Consider the following 19117-nt stretch of genomic DNA (forward strand, 5'->3'; position numbering starts at 1 on the left):
AGTATTAATTTATATACTTTACATTTGATGAAATTTAAATAAAATCCTGAACGTTTTTATGGGTGTGCCAGTGTTGTCACGAACAGCTTTGACAATTGGCCTCACTCGCTCCTCTGTGACTCCAATGAAATGAGAGAAATAACTCTCTATAATTCAAAATCTAAAGTAAACTTTATTTGGAGCAGAGGAAAGTGATTCAGTGCATTTTGAAACAAACATCAAACAAGGTGAACAACACAACGTGGAAAGTGAAACATTTGGAATAAATAAGTAATAAATAATACTTCAAATCAATAGAAATTCAATACCTGTAGTAGGATGAGAAGTAATGGATGCAAGTGACACAAAAATACATATATACAGTACCAGTCAAAAGTTTGGACACACCTACTCATTCAAGGTTTTTATTTTATTTTACTATTTTCTACATTGTAGAATAATAGTGAAGGCATCAGAACTATGAAATAACACATAAGGAATCATGTAGTAACCAAAAAGTGTTAAAACAAATCCAAATATATTTGAAATTTTAGTTTCTTCAAAGTAGCCACCCTTTGCCTTGATGACAGCTTTGCACAGTCCTGGCATTCTCTCAACCAGCTTCACCTGGAATGCTTTTCCAACAATCTTAAAGGAGTTCCCACATATGCTGGGCACTTGTTGGCTGCTTTCCTTCACTCTGCGGTCCAACTCATCCCTAACCATCTCAATTGGGTTGTGTTCGGGCGATTGTGGAGGCCAGATCATCTGGTGCAGCACCCCATCACTCTCCTTCTTGGTCAAATAGCCCTTACACAGCCTGGAGGTGTGTTGGTTCAATACCCTGTTGAAAAACAAATGATAGTCCCACTAAGCACAAACCAGATGGGATGGCGTACTGTATCACTGCAGAATGCTGTGGTAGCCAGGCTGGTTAAGTGTGCCTTGAATTCTAAATAAATCTGACAGTGTCACCAGCAAAGCACCCCCACACCATCATACCTCCTCCTCTATGCTTCAAGTGGGAACCACACACGCAGAGGTCCGTTCACCTACTCTGCATCTCACAAAGACACGGCAGTTGTAACCAAAAATCGCAAATTTGGACTAATCAGACCAAAGGACAGATTTCCACCAGTCTAATGTCCATTGCTCGTGTTTCTTGGCCCAAGCAAGTCTCTTCTTCTTATTGGTGTCCTTTAGTAGTGGTTTCTTTGCAACAATTCAACCATGGGGGCCTAATTTACACAGTCTCCTCTGAAAAGTTGATGTTGAGATGTGTCTGATACTTGAACTCTGTGAAGCATTTATTTGGGCTGTAATTTCTGAGGCTGGTAACTCTAATGAACTTATCATATGCAGCATAGGAAACACTGGGTCTTCCTTTCCTGTGGCAGTCCTCATGAGAGCCAGTTTCATCATAGTGTTGATGATTTTTTGGACTGCACTTAAAGAAACTTTCAAAGTTCTTGAAATGTTCCGTGTTGACTGACCTTCATGTCTTAAAATAATTATAGATTGTTTCTCTTTGCTTCTTTGAGCTGTTCTTGCCATAATATGGACTTGGTATTTTACCAAATAGGGCTATCTTCTGTATACCACCCCTACCTTGTCGTAACACAACTAATTGAAATGCATTCCAGGTGACTACCTCACGAAGCTGGTTGAGAGAATGCCAAGAGTGTGCAAAGCTGTCATCAAGGCAAAGGGTGGCTACTTTGAAGAATTAAAAATATATTTTGATTTGTTTAACACTTTTTTGGTTACTACATGATTCTATTTGTGTTATTTCCTCGTTTTGATGTATTCACTATTATTCTACAATGTAGAAAATAGCAAAAATAAAGAAAAACCTTTGAATGAGTAGGTGTGTCAAAACTTTTGACTGGTACTGTATATACATAAAGAATGTAGAATAAATAAACAAACTAACAAATAAAATAATGAAGTAAATTTGTGCAATACTTAAATAACAGTTAACATGCTTCGTCACATGGATGGGGAGGTCTTTGGGTGATGACAGACATCGTCAAGCTAAAAATAAAAACGAGGATTACAGCTGACACAGTCTATAAAGTCGTCTATGGCTATCATGACACACTAAAAACCTGTATAAAGTCTAGCCTAACAGCTCATATGAAGGTACGTACATGCAAGTAGTAGCATAGTCAACCCCCCCCTCCGCAATGTGTGTATCAGAGCGCCAGTCTCACTCACAAAAAAATATAACACTAATGCTTTGTGACACACAGAAGGTAAAATTGTGCATAAGTATATAACGTAAACAAAGTTTGGAAGTATGCATAAATTCAGCTGAGGAAACACAACTAATAGTGAACAAACAAGGACATCTGAACAACAACATTAGACCCCTTCTCAGTTGCATAAATCCAAAGTGACCACAGTCCCTGAATATCAAATATCTCTCTATGTACTGGCCGCAGAGGTGTCGTCATGGGAGGTTGTGCACAGCATGGCAGAGTCAAGTTAGGTTGGGGAGGTGGGTAGTGAGGTATCTTTGTGGTAGCTTTAGGCTGAAGAGGGGTGGGGGAAGTCTAGGCCCACTAACTACAATGTCTGAACCACCCATAACTCTTCTGAGATTGGAACTAGTGTAATTAGTGGACCTAAGGGGAGGTCATTGTTTTTCGGTTTCTAGGCTACAGCAGTACAGCTACAGTTCCTGATGGGAGTCAGCAGTTTGCAGTTGTTCAGGGCTGGGCTGAGACTGAGGCTGCTCCCCCTCCCCCTCATATTCCCCCTCGTCCTCTTCCCCTTGCTGTGACACCAGCTGCTGGTAGCGAGCCTGGCGCTGGTAGTCTGGGTCGATGTTGATCCAGTTATTGGCCACCCACTTAGTGCCGCGGGTGACCACACAGCCGCCGTGCAGAGAATACTCATCCTGCTCCCCCACCCAGCCTGTGTGTAACAGAGAGCAGTTAGTACATTATGTGTATTCAACAGCAGCTCTGATAACAGTAGAACTGATAACTACCATGTGGACGAGTAGGCGGAATCTCTTTCAATGTGTTTCTACAACAGTGGGCCTAACCTTCATCAAAACAACAGACTACAGTTTTTAAATAAGGACCCGAACAGCAGTGAATGAATGAAATGGGGTCAATTGCTATGTGTGTACAATAGGTTGAGTAGCCTGTCTGAGGGGCAGTAATTAAGGTGTATTAGTGTGTTTATATACTGAACTAAAATATGAATGCAACACGCAACAATTTCAATGTTTTTACTGAGTTACAGTCACAAGGAAATCAGTCAATTTAAATAAATTCATTAAGCCAAAATCTATGGATTTCACATGACTGGGCAGGGGCTCATCCAGAATTAGTTTTCCCCCACAAAATAGCTTTATTACAGACAGAAATACTCCTCAGTTTTATACGCTATCTAGGTGCCTGGTGTCAGACAATCACGCAGGTAAAGAAGCCGGATGTGGAGGCCTGGCCTGGCATGGTTACACGTGGTCTGCGGTTGTGAGGCGGTTGGATGTACTGCCAAAATCTCTAAAACGACGTTGGAGGTGGCTTTTGGTAGAGAAATTAACATTATACTATTTGGCACCAGCTCTGGTGGACATTCCTGCAGTCAGCATGCCAATTGTCTCCCTCAAAACTTGAGACATCTGTGGCATTGTGCTGTGTGATAAAACTGCAGATTTTAGAGGCCTTTTATTGTGCACAGCACAAGGTGCACCTGTGTAATGATCATGCTGTTTAATCAGCTTCCTGATATTCCACACCTATCAGGTGTATGGATTATCTTGGCAAATGAGAAATATTCACTAACAGAGATGTAAACAAATTTGTAAACAAAATCTGAGAGAAATAAGCTTTTTGTGCGTAAGGAACATTTCTGGGATCTTTTATTTCAGCTCATGAAACATAGGACCAACACTTTACATGTTGCGTTTATATTTTTGTTCAGTATAGAAGGGCCGTGCTATGTGTGAGGTAGTACTGTGTACAGTCTGTACCTTGTCCGTCAGAAAGGTAGTTGTACCAGAACACGGCTGTCCCTTTAGTAGGCTTTACCCTCAGGTTGCTCCTATTACAGTTCTTCCTAGTGTCCATTAGATCCACATTGTTCTGGATCAGAGACTGAAAACACAAACACAATCACTCATTAATCCCGTTGAGAAAAACATATCGGGACACCGACAAACATGCAAATGTTTAATATAGATACATAAACTAGTGATGGGGGGGATCGATACAATTACATATCGATTTTGTTAACGATATATCGTATTGTTTTGACAATATCGCAATATTATTTTTGCGCTAGTTGGCTATACCTGCACTAAAACTCCAGAATTTTTTCTTCATAGCTTGTCCTCCATCTTCTTTTTTAAATAGGAAGACAATTTATTTTCAGCACTTTTATTTCCATGACCGATCAAAACGTGTTTTCTCATCCCTCTGCAGCAGACATATGGTTAACAATATGTTTGGAACGTTGAATCGCAATCAAATCAAAGTATCGAATCGCAATCCAAATAGAATTGCAATACATATCGTATCGGCACTTAAGTATCGTGATAATATCGTATTGTGAGATCCCCGGCAATTCCCAGCCCTAATATAAACACACAAGAACACACACACAGACAGACCATAACGCACCACTTCCTCATAGGTCCTGTTGTCTGCCACAGGGAACGCGGTCTCCCCGCCCCCCTCAACAGAGTTCAGGTAGAAGAGAACGGTGATGTACCTGGGTGTGCAACACACACATTTAATACAGACACATACTGGAACACACATCCGCACACAGACCAACCCCACCATGGAAATGTAAGCCTTAGTCACAAACTACCTGATATATTGATATGTGCTAAGTTACACAAAGCCATCCACCACAGTCTATCACAAACACATCAACCTAAAGTACACAGACGTTACACTACATTTTCACTCAATCTAACCATCTTAATCTGAAGGGTGTCTATCCAGACTCTCCCCTATACAGCATTGTCAAAACAAGGCCAAGGACGAGGCGCTGGCTGACTCAACACAGCTCTCTCTCACCTGCAGGAGGTCTCGAAGGGTGTGGAGGTGTTGGCAGCGAGGCGCGTGTGCGTGCAGGCGGTCTCAGGGTAGACAGGGCCGCTGTCGTGGTGGGCGTGGTAGTGGCCCCCCTGCTCATAACGTACCACCTGGAGGGGCTCACTCAGGTCCACCAACGCAGAGGGCAGCCGGGTCAGACGGGCCACCCTATGGAGGACAAAGGGAGGGGGAGAAAGAGGGACAAAAATCCTTAACATCCGATTCTGATAACCTTGACCATGGTGTTTGACTCCAACCGTTTATTAATGTGTTTGAACATACTTGGCTTTGTCCAAGAGAAAGAGAGAGAGCGAGCGAGAGAGGGGCCAGGAGAGAGAGAGCGAGAGAGGGGCCAGGAGAGGGGGGCCAGGAGAGAGAGAGAGAGGGGCCAGGAGAGAGAGAGAGAGAGAGAGAGGGGCCAGGAGAGAGAGAGAGATAGAGAGGCCAGGAGAGAGAGAGAGAGAGATAGAGAGAGAGAGGGGCCAGGAGAGAGAGAGAGGGGCCAGGAGAGAGAGAGAAAGAGAGGGGACAGGAGAGAGAGAGAGAGAGAGAGAGAGAGAGAGAGAGAGAGAGAGAGAGAGAGAGAGAGAGAGAGAGAGAGAGAGAGAGAGAGAGAGAGAGAGAGAGAGAGAGAGAGAGAGAGAGAGAGGGGCCAGGAGAGAGAGAAGGGCAAGTGAAGAGGCCAGGGCAACAATTGACAATGATGTTCTCCTCACCTCTTCTTGAGGTCTCGGAGAACCTGGTGTGCCCCCTGTCCCTGGTACAGCCAGGTGTGTCTGCTGTTCCTGACCAGCTGGCTGCTCTTCACCCCGCGCTGCTGCAAGAAACGCTGGAACGCATCACTGCCCAGACGCCTGAACTCCTCCAGGCTCAGCAAGCCTAACACAGACACAAAGATGTCACTTACAGGCACAAAGTGGGTCACATACAGACGCAGATATCCAATATGAGCAGCCTGAAAAGATTATCTCTGTATGCTTAGAGACAGAGGGGCCTAACTATCACAAAGAGGCCCGTGTCGAGAATGACAGTCTCTTACCGTTACCGTCAGGGTCAGCCTTCAGTCCAGCATAGATCTCTTTCAGATTCTCTGGTGTCAGCCAGATCCCATCCCTCACTCGTGAATGTGTCAATATCTGTAGAAGGCCCAGGAACATGCATAAATCACACATCAAGAAGATAATACATGTTTATTGATCCATTATAAAGGAACAAAATAAATTGATACATTTGCTGCCCCAGTACCACCACACTATGATTAATGATGTGTGTACACTCCACTCAGTGTGTCACGATCGTGTGGAGGAGAGAGTGAGGACCAACATGCAGCGCGTGGAAAATAAGCCATCTTCTTTTATTATAGAAGAAGGCAAAACGAAACAAAACACTTACAACCTAACAAAACAACAAACGACCGTGAAGCTACAAAACGAAAGTGCACACACACACACACACACACACACACACACACACACACACACACACACACACACACACACACACACACACACACACACACACACACACACACACACACACACACACACACACACACACACACACACACACACACGCTACTAACGTTTAGACATAGACAATTCCCCACAACAAACTAAAGCCTATGGCTACCTTAAATATGGCTCCCAATCAGAGACAACAGAAACCAGCTGTCTCTAATTGGGAACCCATTCAGGCAACCATAGACTTTCCTAGACAACTACACACAACATAGACACAGCTAGACAACTATACTAAACATAAACCCAACTGTAACAGTCCTGACCTGTTTTATGTTGTTTTCATGTGTTTATGGTCAGGGCGTTAGTTTTGGGTGGGCAGTCTATGTTATCTGTTTCTATGTTGGTTTTGGTTTGCCTGGTATGGCTCTTGATTAGAGGCAGGTGGTTTGCGTTTTCCTCTAATCAAGAGTCATATTTAGGTAGGGCATTCTCACAGTTTGTTTGTGGGTGATTGTCTCCTGTGTCTGTATGTATGTTCGTACCACATAGGACTGTAGCGTTTGTTTGTTTCGTTTCGTTTCGATGTCGTCTGTTTCCTGTACGTAAGTTTATGTTTAGTTATGTAAGTTTATGTTCAGGTTGCGTCAACGTCGTTTTGTTATTTTGTAAGCTTGTTAAAGTGTTTTGTTTCGTTTCGTGTTGCCATCATATTTTATAATAAAGATGGCTTATTTCCCTAAGCCTGCGTTTTGGTCTGAGGATCCTTCTCTCCTCACCTCATCTGAGGATGAGGAGAGCACAAGCCGTTACAGAATCACCCACCACGCTAAGACCAAGCGGTTAGGGAAAACGAAACGGAGTAAGGGACAGGAAAACAAGGATTTCTGGACATGGGAACAGATAATGAATGGAGAAGGTCCCTGGGCTAAGGCAGAAGAAAATCGCCGTTCTCAGGAAGAGAGGGAGGCAGCTAAAGCCCAGGAGCGGTGGTTTCAGGAGGCAGCAAGGAGACGTGGCTGGAAGCCCGAAAAGCCGTGGGAACAGGTGGAGGCACTGAGGAGAGCAGAGGCTACCGGGGAGAGGAACCGGAGCTATGAGGGAACGCGTCTGGCACGGAAGCCAAAAAAGCCCGTAAGTAATTCCCAAAAATTTCTTGGGGGGGGGCTAGGAGATAGTGGGCCAAGGGCAGGTAGGAGACCTGCGCCCACTTCCCAGGCTTACCGTGGAGAGCGGGAGTACGGGCAGGCGCCGTGTTACGCAGTAGAGCGCACGGTGTCTCCTGTACGAGTGCATAGCCCAGTGCGGGTTATTCCACCTCCCCGCACTGGTAGGGCTAGATTGAGTATTGAGCCAGGTGTCATGAGGCCGGCTCAACGCGTCTGGTCTCCAGTGCGTCTCCTCGGGCCGGCATACATGGCACCTGCCTTACGCATGGTTTCCCCGGTTCGCCTACATAGCCCGGTGCGGGTTATTCCACCTCCCCGCACTGGTCGGGCAACCGGGAGCATTCAACCAGGTAAGGTTGGGCAAGCTCAATGCTCAAGAGTGCCAGTACGTCTCCACGGTCCGGTATTTCCGGCACCACCTCCCCGCCCCAGCCTAGTACCTACAGTGTATACACTACGCACTAGGCTACCAGTGCGTATCCTGAGCCCTGTTCCTCCTCCACGCACTCTCCCTGTAGTGCGTGTATCTAGCCCGGTGCCTCCAGTTCCGGCTCCACGCACTAAGCTACCAGTGCGTCTCCAGAGCCCTGTACAACCTGTATCTTCTCCCCCTACTAATCCTGATGTGCTTGTCCTCAGCCCGGCGTCACCAGTGCCGGTACCACGCATCAGGGATAGAGTAGGCTTTGAGAATACAGTGTGCCCTGTCCCTGCTCCCCGCACTAGTAGGAGGGTGCTTATCATTAGCACGGTGCCTCCAGTTCCGGCACCACGCACCAGGTCTACAGTGCGCCGTATCCGGCCAGAGCCATCCGTCTCCCCAGCGCCATCTGAGCCATCCGTCTCCCCAGCGCCATCTGAGCCATCCGTCTCCCCAGCGCCATCTGAGCCATCCGTCTCCCCAGCGCCATCTGAGCCATCCGTCTCCCCAGCGCCGTCTGAGCCATCCGTCTGCCAGGAGCCTGCAAAGCCGCCCGTCTGCCATGAGCCTGCAAAGCCGCCCGTCTGCCATGAGCCTACAGAGCCGTCAGCCAGACAGGAGCCGCTAGAGCCGTCAGCCAGACAGGATCTGCCAGAGCCGTCAGCCAGACAGGATCTGCCAGAGCCGCCAACCAGACAGGATCTGCCAGAGCCGCCAACCAGACAGGATCTGCCAGAGCCGCCAACCAGACAGGATCTGCCAGAGCCGCCAACCAGACAGGATCTGCCAGAGCCGCCAACCAGACAGGATCTGCCAGAGCCGTCAGCGAGCCATGAGCAGCCAGAGCCGCCAGCGAGCCATGAGCAGCCAGAGCCGTCAGAGAGCCATGAGCAGCCAGCGCCGTCAGAGAGCCATGAGCAGCCAGAGCCGTCAGAGAGCCATGAGCAGCCAGAGCCGTCAGAGAGCCATGAGCGTCGAGAGCCGTCAGCCTGCCATGAGCGTAGAGAGCCGTCAGTCTGCCATGAGCGTCGAGAGCCGTCAGCCTGCATGGACCTGCCAGAGCCGTCCAGCCAGGACCTGCCAGAGCCGTCCAAACAGGACCTGCCAGAGTCCTTCAGCCGGGATCTGCCCCTTGTCCCGGTGTTGCCCCTTGTCCCGGTGTTGCCCCTTGTCCCGGTGCTGCCCCTTGTCCCGGTGCTGCCCCTTGTCCCGGTGCTGCCCCTTGTCCCGGTGCTGCCCCTTGTCCCGGTGCTGCCCCTTGTCCCGGTGCTGCCCCTTATTCCGGTGCTGGTCCTTATCCTGGTGCTGCCCCTTGTTCCGGTGCTGCCCCTTGTCCCGGTGCTACCCCTTGTCCCGGTGCTGCCCCTTGTCCCGGTGCTGGCTGTTTATTTAGGGGAAAGTAGTTTTAGGGTGGTCAGTGGAGGGGGTAGACAGAAGAGGGGAGTGACTATGGTGGTGTGGGGACAGCGTCCTGAGCCGGAGCCACCACCGTGGTCAACTGCCCACCCGGACCCTCCCCTGGACTTTGTGCTGGTGCGCCCGGCGTTCGCACCTTGAGGGGGGGGTACTGTAACAGTCCTGACCTGTTTTATGTTGTTTTCATGTGTTTATGGTCAGGGCGTTAGTTTTGGGTGGGCAGTCTATGTTATCTGTTTCTATGTTGGTTTTGGTTTGCCTGGTATGGCTCTTGATTAGAGGCAGGTGGTTTGCGTTTTCCTCTAATCAAGAGTCATATTTAGGTAGGGCATTCTCACTGTTTGTTTGTGGGTGATTGTCTCCTGTGTCTGTATGTATGTTCGTACCACATAGGACTGTAGCGTTTGTTTGTTTCGTTTCGTTTCGATGTCGTCTGTTTCCTGTACGTAAGTTTATGTTTAGTTATGTAAGTTTATGTTCAGGTTGCGTCAACGTCGTTTTGTTATTTTGTAAGCTTGTTAAAGTGTTTTGTTTCGTTTCGTGTTGCCATCATATTTTATAATAAAGATGGCTTATTTCCCTAAGCCTGCGTTTTGGTCTGAGGATCCTTCTCTCCTCACCTCATCTGAGGATGAGGAGAGCACAAGCCGTTACACCAACTACTCTAAATAAACCCCCTAAACCTTACAACCACCCTGGACACTACAAAACCCACATAAATTACCCATGTCACACCCTGACCTAACTAAAATAATAAAGAACACAAAGAATACTAAGGCCAGGGCGTGACACAGTGGCCTTATGGTTAGAGTGTCCGCCCTGAGATTGGAAGGTTCAGGTGTTCGTTCCCTGGCTGAGTCACACCAAAGACTATTAAAAAAAATGGGACCCGATGAGTGTCTGCTTAGCACTCAGCATTAACACGAGAACCGCCTGGCCTCGAGGGACCCCCCTTCAAGCTAATGAGCAGTCATTCTGACTCCAACACAACACAATACATGTCATATACGCTATCGCAAAAATAAGGTAACATTATAATACTTTTTTCAAACCACAATAGCATTTTCATTAGTTTATGTTACTGTAAGCTGTAACTTTTAATGTAAAAACAAAAACATTTGAGTGTTCATGTTTATTTGTGGAGTGCCTTTGTTACAACAATGAAAGAGAAAGCATGTGTGTCGGAACACAGTAACAGCTTCTTTCAATAAAGACAAAATAAAAATACCTCAGCCAACAAGAAGCGCGATCAGCAAGAGGCGCTGTCAAATGATGAAAACATCAGTAGCCTAAACATCATTAAAAGTGCCAAGTGTGCGTGATAACTAGTGAGAATCAGCACAACAGCAAAGATGGCATTATAATGAATAGAAGTGTGGATATGACAGCAGTACAAAAATAATAAATGATTGTCAGCTCTTGCTCACATGGTGTGCGTCTTCACGCAATGGCATCAGTTGGATTTAATTAACTGTTATCGCTTATCCTAAAAGTCAACACAAATCTTCGCCACTTTCACTTGCTCGACACACTTAGCACAAACACGTCGCTTGCAGGCAACACAGGTGTCTTGGATTCTGGTCTTAGTGCATCTGGCCACCTGGCACTGTCTCCTCCCTGGGAGTTGTGCAGACAATTGTTGATCAACAGCGATGTCGTCTCCTGGTTTGTAACATGTAATGCGGTTCTGTACAAACTAGTTCCAAAACGGTGGATACCATGGCTAATGTCTGTTTTCCAGGTGTCGCGTTCTTGTTTCTTTGCCATAAAAAAGGTAACGCTGAACCGATCCCGTGACATGGTTTCTCCAAAGAAAGTACTGGTCTTCTTGTCATTGTAAATTATGCATGCTCTCATTGTGTACTCCAAGTAGGCCAGTCTAGACTGATCCATATGCTTAGATTTGGAGGACTGATACATGGCACACGCTATTTTGAGATTCTAATTGGAATTAGAGGTTGACCGATTAATCGGCATGGCCAATTAATGACCGATTTCAAGTTTTCATAACAATCGGCAATCAGCCTTTTTTTGAGGCCGAATATGACCGATTACATTGCAATCCACGAGGAAACTGCGTGGCAGGCTGACCACCTGTTACACGTGTGCAGCGTCAAAAGGACCTTGTGGCTGCAATGAGCCAAGGTAAGTTGCTAGCTAGCATTAAACTTATCTTATAAAAAACAATCAATCTTCACATAATCACTAGTTAACAACACATGGCTGATGATATTACTAGGTTAACTAGCTTGTCCTGCGTTGTATATAATCAATGCGGTGCCTGTTAATGTATCATCGAATCACAGCCTACCCAAAAGGGTGATGATTTAACAAAAGCGCATTTGTGAAAAAAGCACATTCGTTGCACAAATGTATCTAACCATAAACATCAAAGCCTTTCTTAAAATCAATACACAGAAGTATATATTTTTTAAACCTGCATATTTAGTTAAAATAAATGCATGTTAGCAGGCAATATTAACTAGGGAAATTGTGTCACTTCTCTTGCGTTCAGTGCAAGCAGTCAGGATATATGCAACAGTTTGGGCTGCCTGGCTCGTTGCGAACTGTGTTTCTTCCTAACAAAGACCATAATTCATTTGCCAGAATTTTACATAATTATGACATAACATTGAAGGTTGTGCAATGTAACAGCAATATTTAAACTTAGGGTTGCCACCCGTTCATCAAAATACAGAATGATTCCGTATTTCACTGAAAGAATAAACGTTTTGTTTTTGAAATGATAGTTTCCGGATTTGACCATATTAATGACCAAAGGCTTGTATTTCTGTGTTTATTATAATTAAGTCTATGATTTGATATTTGATAGAGCAGTCTGACTGAGCGGTGATAGGCAGCAGCAGGCTCGTAAGCATTCATTCAAAGAGCACTTTACTGTGTTTGCGAGCAGTTCTTAGCAATGCTTGAAGCACAGCGCTGTTAATGACTTCAAGCCTATCAACTCCCGAGATTAGGCTGGCAATACTAAAGTGCCTATAAGAACATCCAATAGTCAAAGGTATATGAAATACAAATGGTATAGAGAGAAATAGTCGACGTGTCATACTTACTATAATAACGACAACCTAAAACTTCTTAACTGGGAATATTGAAGAACTGGGAATATTGAACCACCAGCTTCTATATGTTCTCATGTTCTGAGCAAGGAACTTAAACATTAGCTTTATTACTTTCTTCTGCAACACTGTGTTTTTGCATTACTTAAACCAAATTGAACATGTTTCATCATTTATTTGAGACTAAATATATTTTATTTATGTATTATATTAAGTTAAAATAAAAGGGTTCATTGTTCATTCAGTATTGTTGTAATTGTCATTATTACAAATATATATAAAAAAATCGGCCGATTAATCGGTTTGGTCCTCCAATAATCGGTATCGGCGTTGAAAGATCATAATCGGTCGACCTCCAATTGGAATATACCAATACAATAGAATGGCCCGCCCTGTTCTTCATTCACAATTGGTGATTACATAATTATGCATGGTTCGCTTCCCCTAACTCATCAACTCCCCCATCATACTTTACTTCATTTATTTAATCTGTTATTTGTGTGAAATTCGTTTCGGTATAGTTTAGGTTTAGTTCCGAGGCAATTATCGAGGTGATTATCAACTGGGCACGGCACCTTCCACTGTCGGGAGATGGAGCGGGGCAGGATATACTGTCAGGAGAAGGAGGCAACACGGGACAATTATTTAAAAAATGACATGTCCTCCTAAAGTGGTTATAACTCCAGTTCCATTTGTGATTTTAAGATTTTAACAACGGCGGTTTGTTATATAGACTTATTTAGGAAAAGTAAAGGACGAAGGGGGGAATGACTTTAAGAATGACAGAGTAATATATATTTTTATTCATGAGCAGTCAAAAAGACTGCTTTAGTGGTTCTAGTGTTAAGTAGATTGGGCTTGAGGCCTTACGATAGACTAGCATCCTGTCCAGGTGGTCTACTACATCAAACAACCTCACGCTACAGAAACAGGATATAGGCTCCTGCTCCTATGGGCCGTTCCGGCTCGCACTTGTGCAAGACTACTTACTTACTTCACGCTGCTCACAGACACACATCCTCGCTTGCCCACCCACACACCTCCTGGAGTTGTAGCTGTCCGTCCTGGTTGAGGTCTAGCAGGTTGAAGATCTCCTCAGGGCTGAGGTTGAGCTGCTCCGTCAGCTCCTCCTGTCCTTCAGGCACCATCACCTGGCTCTCCATCAGGCCCTTCAGCTGGGCCAGCTGCACCACCACACGACACTCCTCTTCAGACAGGAACCCTGGGATCTCTGGAGAGACACACACCGTAAACACCCGCTTGAACGCATGCACACACCCAAACACACGTATGAGTGCACGTACCCACTTACACAAACACAGACGCGCACACACACACACACTTCATACACAATGTAAACACAGAACCTTGTTGAGCAATGACAGCATCAGCCACTAACATGGTGCTGAGGGGTGCAATGCAGAGCAGAAGTTTAGTAGAGAGAGCTCTCACCAAACAGCAGGGGCTTCAGACTCAGGGTCCGCATCTCATGCACATTGCCTGGCACCAGTGACAACTTCTGGACATGGCCCACCTGTGAAAAAAAAACACAGACTATAACTTCACACCATCAACATGGCACCATTCATATAGAAGAAAAGCACAACAGACACTAGCCCATCGTTGAACAGTATAGACTACTACTGTCTGTAAGGTTAAGCTCTGGGCTAAACAGAGACAGAACTACACAGGTATCCTTACGCCTTGATCACACTGATAGCGTCATTTTGCAAAATATTACACACCATCATCTGGATATGTGTGGCGGAAAAGTTCAACATTCACCTTCTGCTACCATTTCTGTCAAGCTGTCTTCTTATACAGTTTGACGCATACGTTCAATTAATCCAACGTATGCACCACACAGAACGCACCGCAGCTGCCTCTGCAATGCAATTCTGTTGAAGTCGGAAGTTTACATACATCTTAGCCAAAAACACGAGTTTAAAATGTATTTCACAATTCCTGACATTTAATAATAGTAAATATTCCCTGTCTTAAGTCAGTTAGGATCACCACTTTATTTTAAGAATGTGAAATGTCAGAATAATAGTATAGAGAATGATTTATTTCAGCTTTTATTTCTTTCACCTCATATCCCAGTGGGTCAGAAGTTTACATACACTCAATTCGCATTTGGTAGCATTGCCTTTAAATTGATTAACTTGGGTCAAACATTTCGGGTAGCCTTCCACAAGCTTCCCACAATAAGTTGGGTGAATTTTGGCCCATTCCTCCTGACAGAGCTGGTGTAACTGGGTCAGGTTTGTAGGCCTCCTTGCTCACACACGCTTTTTCAGTTCTGCCCACAAATTATCTATGAGATTGAGGTCAGGGCTTTGTGATGGCCACTCCAATACCTTGACTTTGTTGTCCTTAAGTCATTTTGCCACAACTTTGGAAGTATACTTGGGGTCATTGTCCATTTGGAAAACCCATTTGCGACCAAGCTTTAACTTCCTTTAACTGCGACCAAGCTTTAACTAATGTCTTGAGATGTTGCTTCAATATATCCACATAATTTCCCTCCCTCATGATGCCATCTATTTTGTGAAGTGCACCAGTCCCTCCTGCAGCAAAGCACCCCAACAACATGATGCTGCCACCCCCGTGCTTCACGGTTGGGATGTGGTTCTTCGGCTTACAAGCCTTTTTCCTCCAAACATAACGATGGTCATTATGACCAAACAGTTCTATTTTTGTTTCATCAGACCAGAGGACATTTATCCAAAAAGTACGATTTTTGTCCCCATGTGCAGTTGCAAACCGTAGTCTGGCTTTTTTTATGGCGGTTTTGGAGCAGTGGCTTCTTCCTTGCTGAGCAGCCTTTCAGGTGATGTCGATATAGGACTCGTTTTACTGTGGATATAGATACTTTTGTACCTGTTTCCTCCAGCAGCTTCACAAGGTCCTTTGCCGTTGTTCTGGGACTGAGTTGCACGTTTCCCACCAAAGTACGTTCATCTCTAGGAGACAGAACGCGTCTCCTTCCTGAGCGGTATGACAGCTGCGTGGTCCCATGGTGGTTATACTTGCGTACTATTGTTTGTACAGATGAACGTGGTACCTTCAGGCGTTTGGAAATTGCTCCCAAGGATGATACAGACTTGTGGAGGTCTATCATTTTTTTCTGAGGTCTTGGCTGATTTCTTTTGATTTTCCCATGTCAAGCAAAGAGGCACGGAGTTTGAAGGTAGGCCTTTAAATAGATCCACAGGTACACCTCCAATTGACTCAAATGATGTCAATTAGCCTATTAGAAGCTTCTAAAGATGACAATGTTTTCTGGAATGTTCCAAGCTGTTTAAAATAGAGGTCGACCGATTAATCGGAATGGCCGATTAATTAGGGCCGATTTCAAGTTTTCATAACAATAAAGAAAATTGGTATTTTTGGACACCGATCTGGACGTTTTTTTTTTTTTTACACCTTTATTTAATCTTTATTTAACTAGGCAAGTCAGTTAAGAACACATTCTTATTTTCAATGACGGCCTAGGAACGGTGGGTTAACTGCCTCGTTCAGGGGCAGAACGACAGATTTTTACCTTGTCAGCTCGGGGGATTCAATCTTGCAACCTTACAGTTAACTAGTCCAACGCTCTAACCACCTGATTACATTGCACTCCACGAGGAGCCTGCCTGTTACGCGAATGCAGTAAGCCAAGGTAAGTTGCTAGCTAGCATGAAACTTATTTTATAAAAAACAATCAATCAATCAACCATAATCACTAGTTAACTACACATGGTTGATGATATTACTAGTTTATCTCGCGTGTCCTGCGTTGCATATAATCCAAGCGGTGCGTATCGTTGCTCCAATGTGTACCTAACCATAAACATCAATGCCTTTCTTAAAATCAACACACAGAAGTATATATTTTTAAACCTGCATATTTAGCTAAAAGAAATCCAGGTTAGCAGGCAATATTGACCAGGTGAAATTGTGTCACTTCTCTTGCGTTCATTACACGCAGAGTCAGTGTATATGCAACAGTTTGGGCCGCCTAATTTGCCAGAATTTTACGTAATTATGACATAACAATGAAGGTTGTGCAATGTAACAGGAATATTTAGACTTATGGATGCCACCTGTTAGATAAAATACGGAACGGTTCCGTATTTCACTGAAAGAATAAACGTCTTGTTTTCGAGATGATAGTTTCCGGATGCGACCATATTAATGACCTAAGGCTCGTATTTCTGTTTATTATGTTATAACTAAGTCTATGATTTGATAGAGCAGTCTGACTGAGCGGTGGTAGGCAGCAGCAGGCTCGTAAGCATTCATTCAAACAGCACTTTTGTGCGTTTTGCCAGCAGCTCTTTGTTGTGCTTCAAGCATTGCGCTGTTTATGACTTCAAGCCTATCAACTCCCGAGATTAGGCTGGTGTAACCGATGTGAAATGGCTAGCTAGTTAGCGGGGTGCACGCTAATAGCGTTTCAAACGTCACTCGCTCTGAGACTTGGAGTGGTTGTTCCCCTTGCTCTGCATGGGTAACGCTGCTTTGAGGGTTACTGTTGTCGATGTGTTCCTGATTCGAGCCCAGGTAGGAGCGAGGAGAGGGACGGAAGCTATACTGTTACACTGGCAATACCAAAGTGCCTATAAGAACATCCAATAGTCAAAGGTTATTGAAATACAAATGGTATAGAGAGAAATAGTCCTATAATTCCTATAATAACTACAACCTAAAACTTCTTACCTGGGAATATTGAAGACTCATGTTAAAAGGAACCACCAGCTTTCATATGTTCTCATGTTCTGAGCAAGGAACTTAAACGTTAGCTTTCTTACATGGCACATATTGCACTTTTACTTTCTTCTCCAACACTTTGTTTTTGCATTATTTATTGAACATGTTTCATTATTTATTTGAGGCTAAATTGATTTTATTGATGTATTATATTAAGTTAAAATAAGTGTTCATTATTAGTATTGTTGTAATTGTCATTATTACAAATAAATGTAAAAAATCGTCCGATTAATCGGTATCAGCTTTTTTTGGTCCTTCAATAATCGGTATCAGCGTTGAAAAAAATCATAATTGGTCGACCTCTAATTTAAAGCCACAGTCAACTTAGTGTATGTAAACTTCTGACCCACTGGAATTGTGATACAGTGAATTATAAGTGAAATAATCTGTCTGTAAACAATTGTTGGAAAAATGTATTGTGTCATGCACAAAGTAGACGTCCTAACCGACTTGCCAAAACTATTTTTGTGGAGTGGTCAAAAAACGAGTTTTAATGACTCCTACCTACGTGTATGTAAACTTCCGACTTCAACTGTACTTGAACATACTTCTGGTGTACCAAAATGCAAAACCTTGTTGGTGTGATCAAGGCGTTAACTCACCCGTATGCCCTCTAGGCGTGGAAGGTACATGTCCTGCTGAAAGAAAGAATCTGACTGTTGCTGTTTGAACTCGGGGGGCTTGTGATGATTGCTTCCACCGCTTGCCTCGTCCCTGTTCGGGGTGGCCAGTACCTCTCCAGGGCTGTTGTTGTAGTGCACGTAGAGGAGTAGCGCAATGACATTGATGATGTATACATGAAAAAAGACCATCACCACCATGAAGTAAGAGCGGGAGCACACGTTGCTCTTCTGCAACGTGACCCGCTCTCGTGGCATAGGGGGTAGGGTTGGTAATGGAACGGCTTCATCATGTTCATCACTGTCGCGGTCCTGTGGTTCAATCATCTTTGACCTGATATGATGATGGACCATAAGCTTATCGCTGGTTTGTTGTTCTGAGTACCTTTTTGACCCTGGTACCGAGAAAGACGTCAATTGACGTGTTAAATAATGCAGTCAGTTCTTTCTGGTAGGCTACGTTAAGTCATAAAAGTTACCGCATGAGTGCACAATCCATACTGCCCAGACTCAATCATTATCATAGCATAGTGATACAACCCACATTCTCCGTTACAGTACATGTCAACTAGCTAGTTAATGTTATTATTTTCTGTAAAATAAATCAATAAGCGACGAAACGTGAAGCTTAGCGGTACTTTGGTTAAATTCACAGTAACGTTAGCTAGCTACACATATCACACTTACAGGAGACTGCATCCAACGTCTCTTGTTCACGTTGCGGTTTCAGCAGTCCGTGCTGCGTACCTCCAAAAATAGAGGGAGAAGAGCCATATCAAAAGGTGTGCGATTTACACATTCGAAGGTTTTTGGTGCAGTGATCATATATTAACATTGAAAAAAAATAAAAATATGCGTCCGACCTCTCATTTCTGCCACAAATATATTCGTGGCGTTTGTTTTGAGACGGACAACACGCCATTCCCCTGACAACTACTGTACACTACTATTTTGCTAGCAGCACTAACGATAATGTCACCTCTCTATGGTAATGCGAAACCTTAAAAATAAAAGCCCGCATTTCAAAACATTGCAAGGTGGTTAACTCATTCAAAATATACAGTATGTAACGGATAATTCCTTGAATGGAAAATAATGAACGTTGTGTTCCACAACGCGCTAGCAGAGTGGTACTGACCATCCGCGGAGTTGCATTA

At 44.4% G+C, this 19117-nt stretch overlaps 1 protein-coding gene across 2 annotated transcripts; it reads right to left on the reverse strand.

The window, feature by feature from the left end:
- Positions 1-152: 152 nt before the first annotated feature.
- Positions 153-19117, reverse strand: p4htmb (prolyl 4-hydroxylase, transmembrane b). Of its 2 annotated transcripts, XM_055912720.1 has the most exons (10): positions 18648-19117; positions 17943-18355; positions 14035-14116; positions 13623-13813; positions 6079-6175; positions 5756-5918; positions 5022-5207; positions 4617-4707; positions 3968-4091; positions 153-2898 (listed from the first exon to the last, which is right to left on the reverse strand). In XM_055912720.1, the coding sequence occupies exons 2-10, from the start codon at positions 18312-18314 to the stop codon at positions 2654-2656; spliced, it is 1551 nt and encodes a 516-aa protein (XP_055768695.1). In that variant the 5' UTR covers positions 18315-18355; positions 18648-19117; the 3' UTR covers positions 153-2653. The 2 variants fall into 2 exon arrangements, with proteins under 2 accessions (XP_055768695.1, XP_055768696.1); XM_055912721.1 differs by having other exon boundaries at positions 17943-19117.

Source organism: Salvelinus fontinalis, chromosome 3, assembly GCF_029448725.1.
Source record: "Salvelinus fontinalis isolate EN_2023a chromosome 3, ASM2944872v1, whole genome shotgun sequence".
Classification (NCBI taxonomy): Eukaryota; Metazoa; Chordata; class Actinopteri; order Salmoniformes; family Salmonidae; genus Salvelinus; species Salvelinus fontinalis.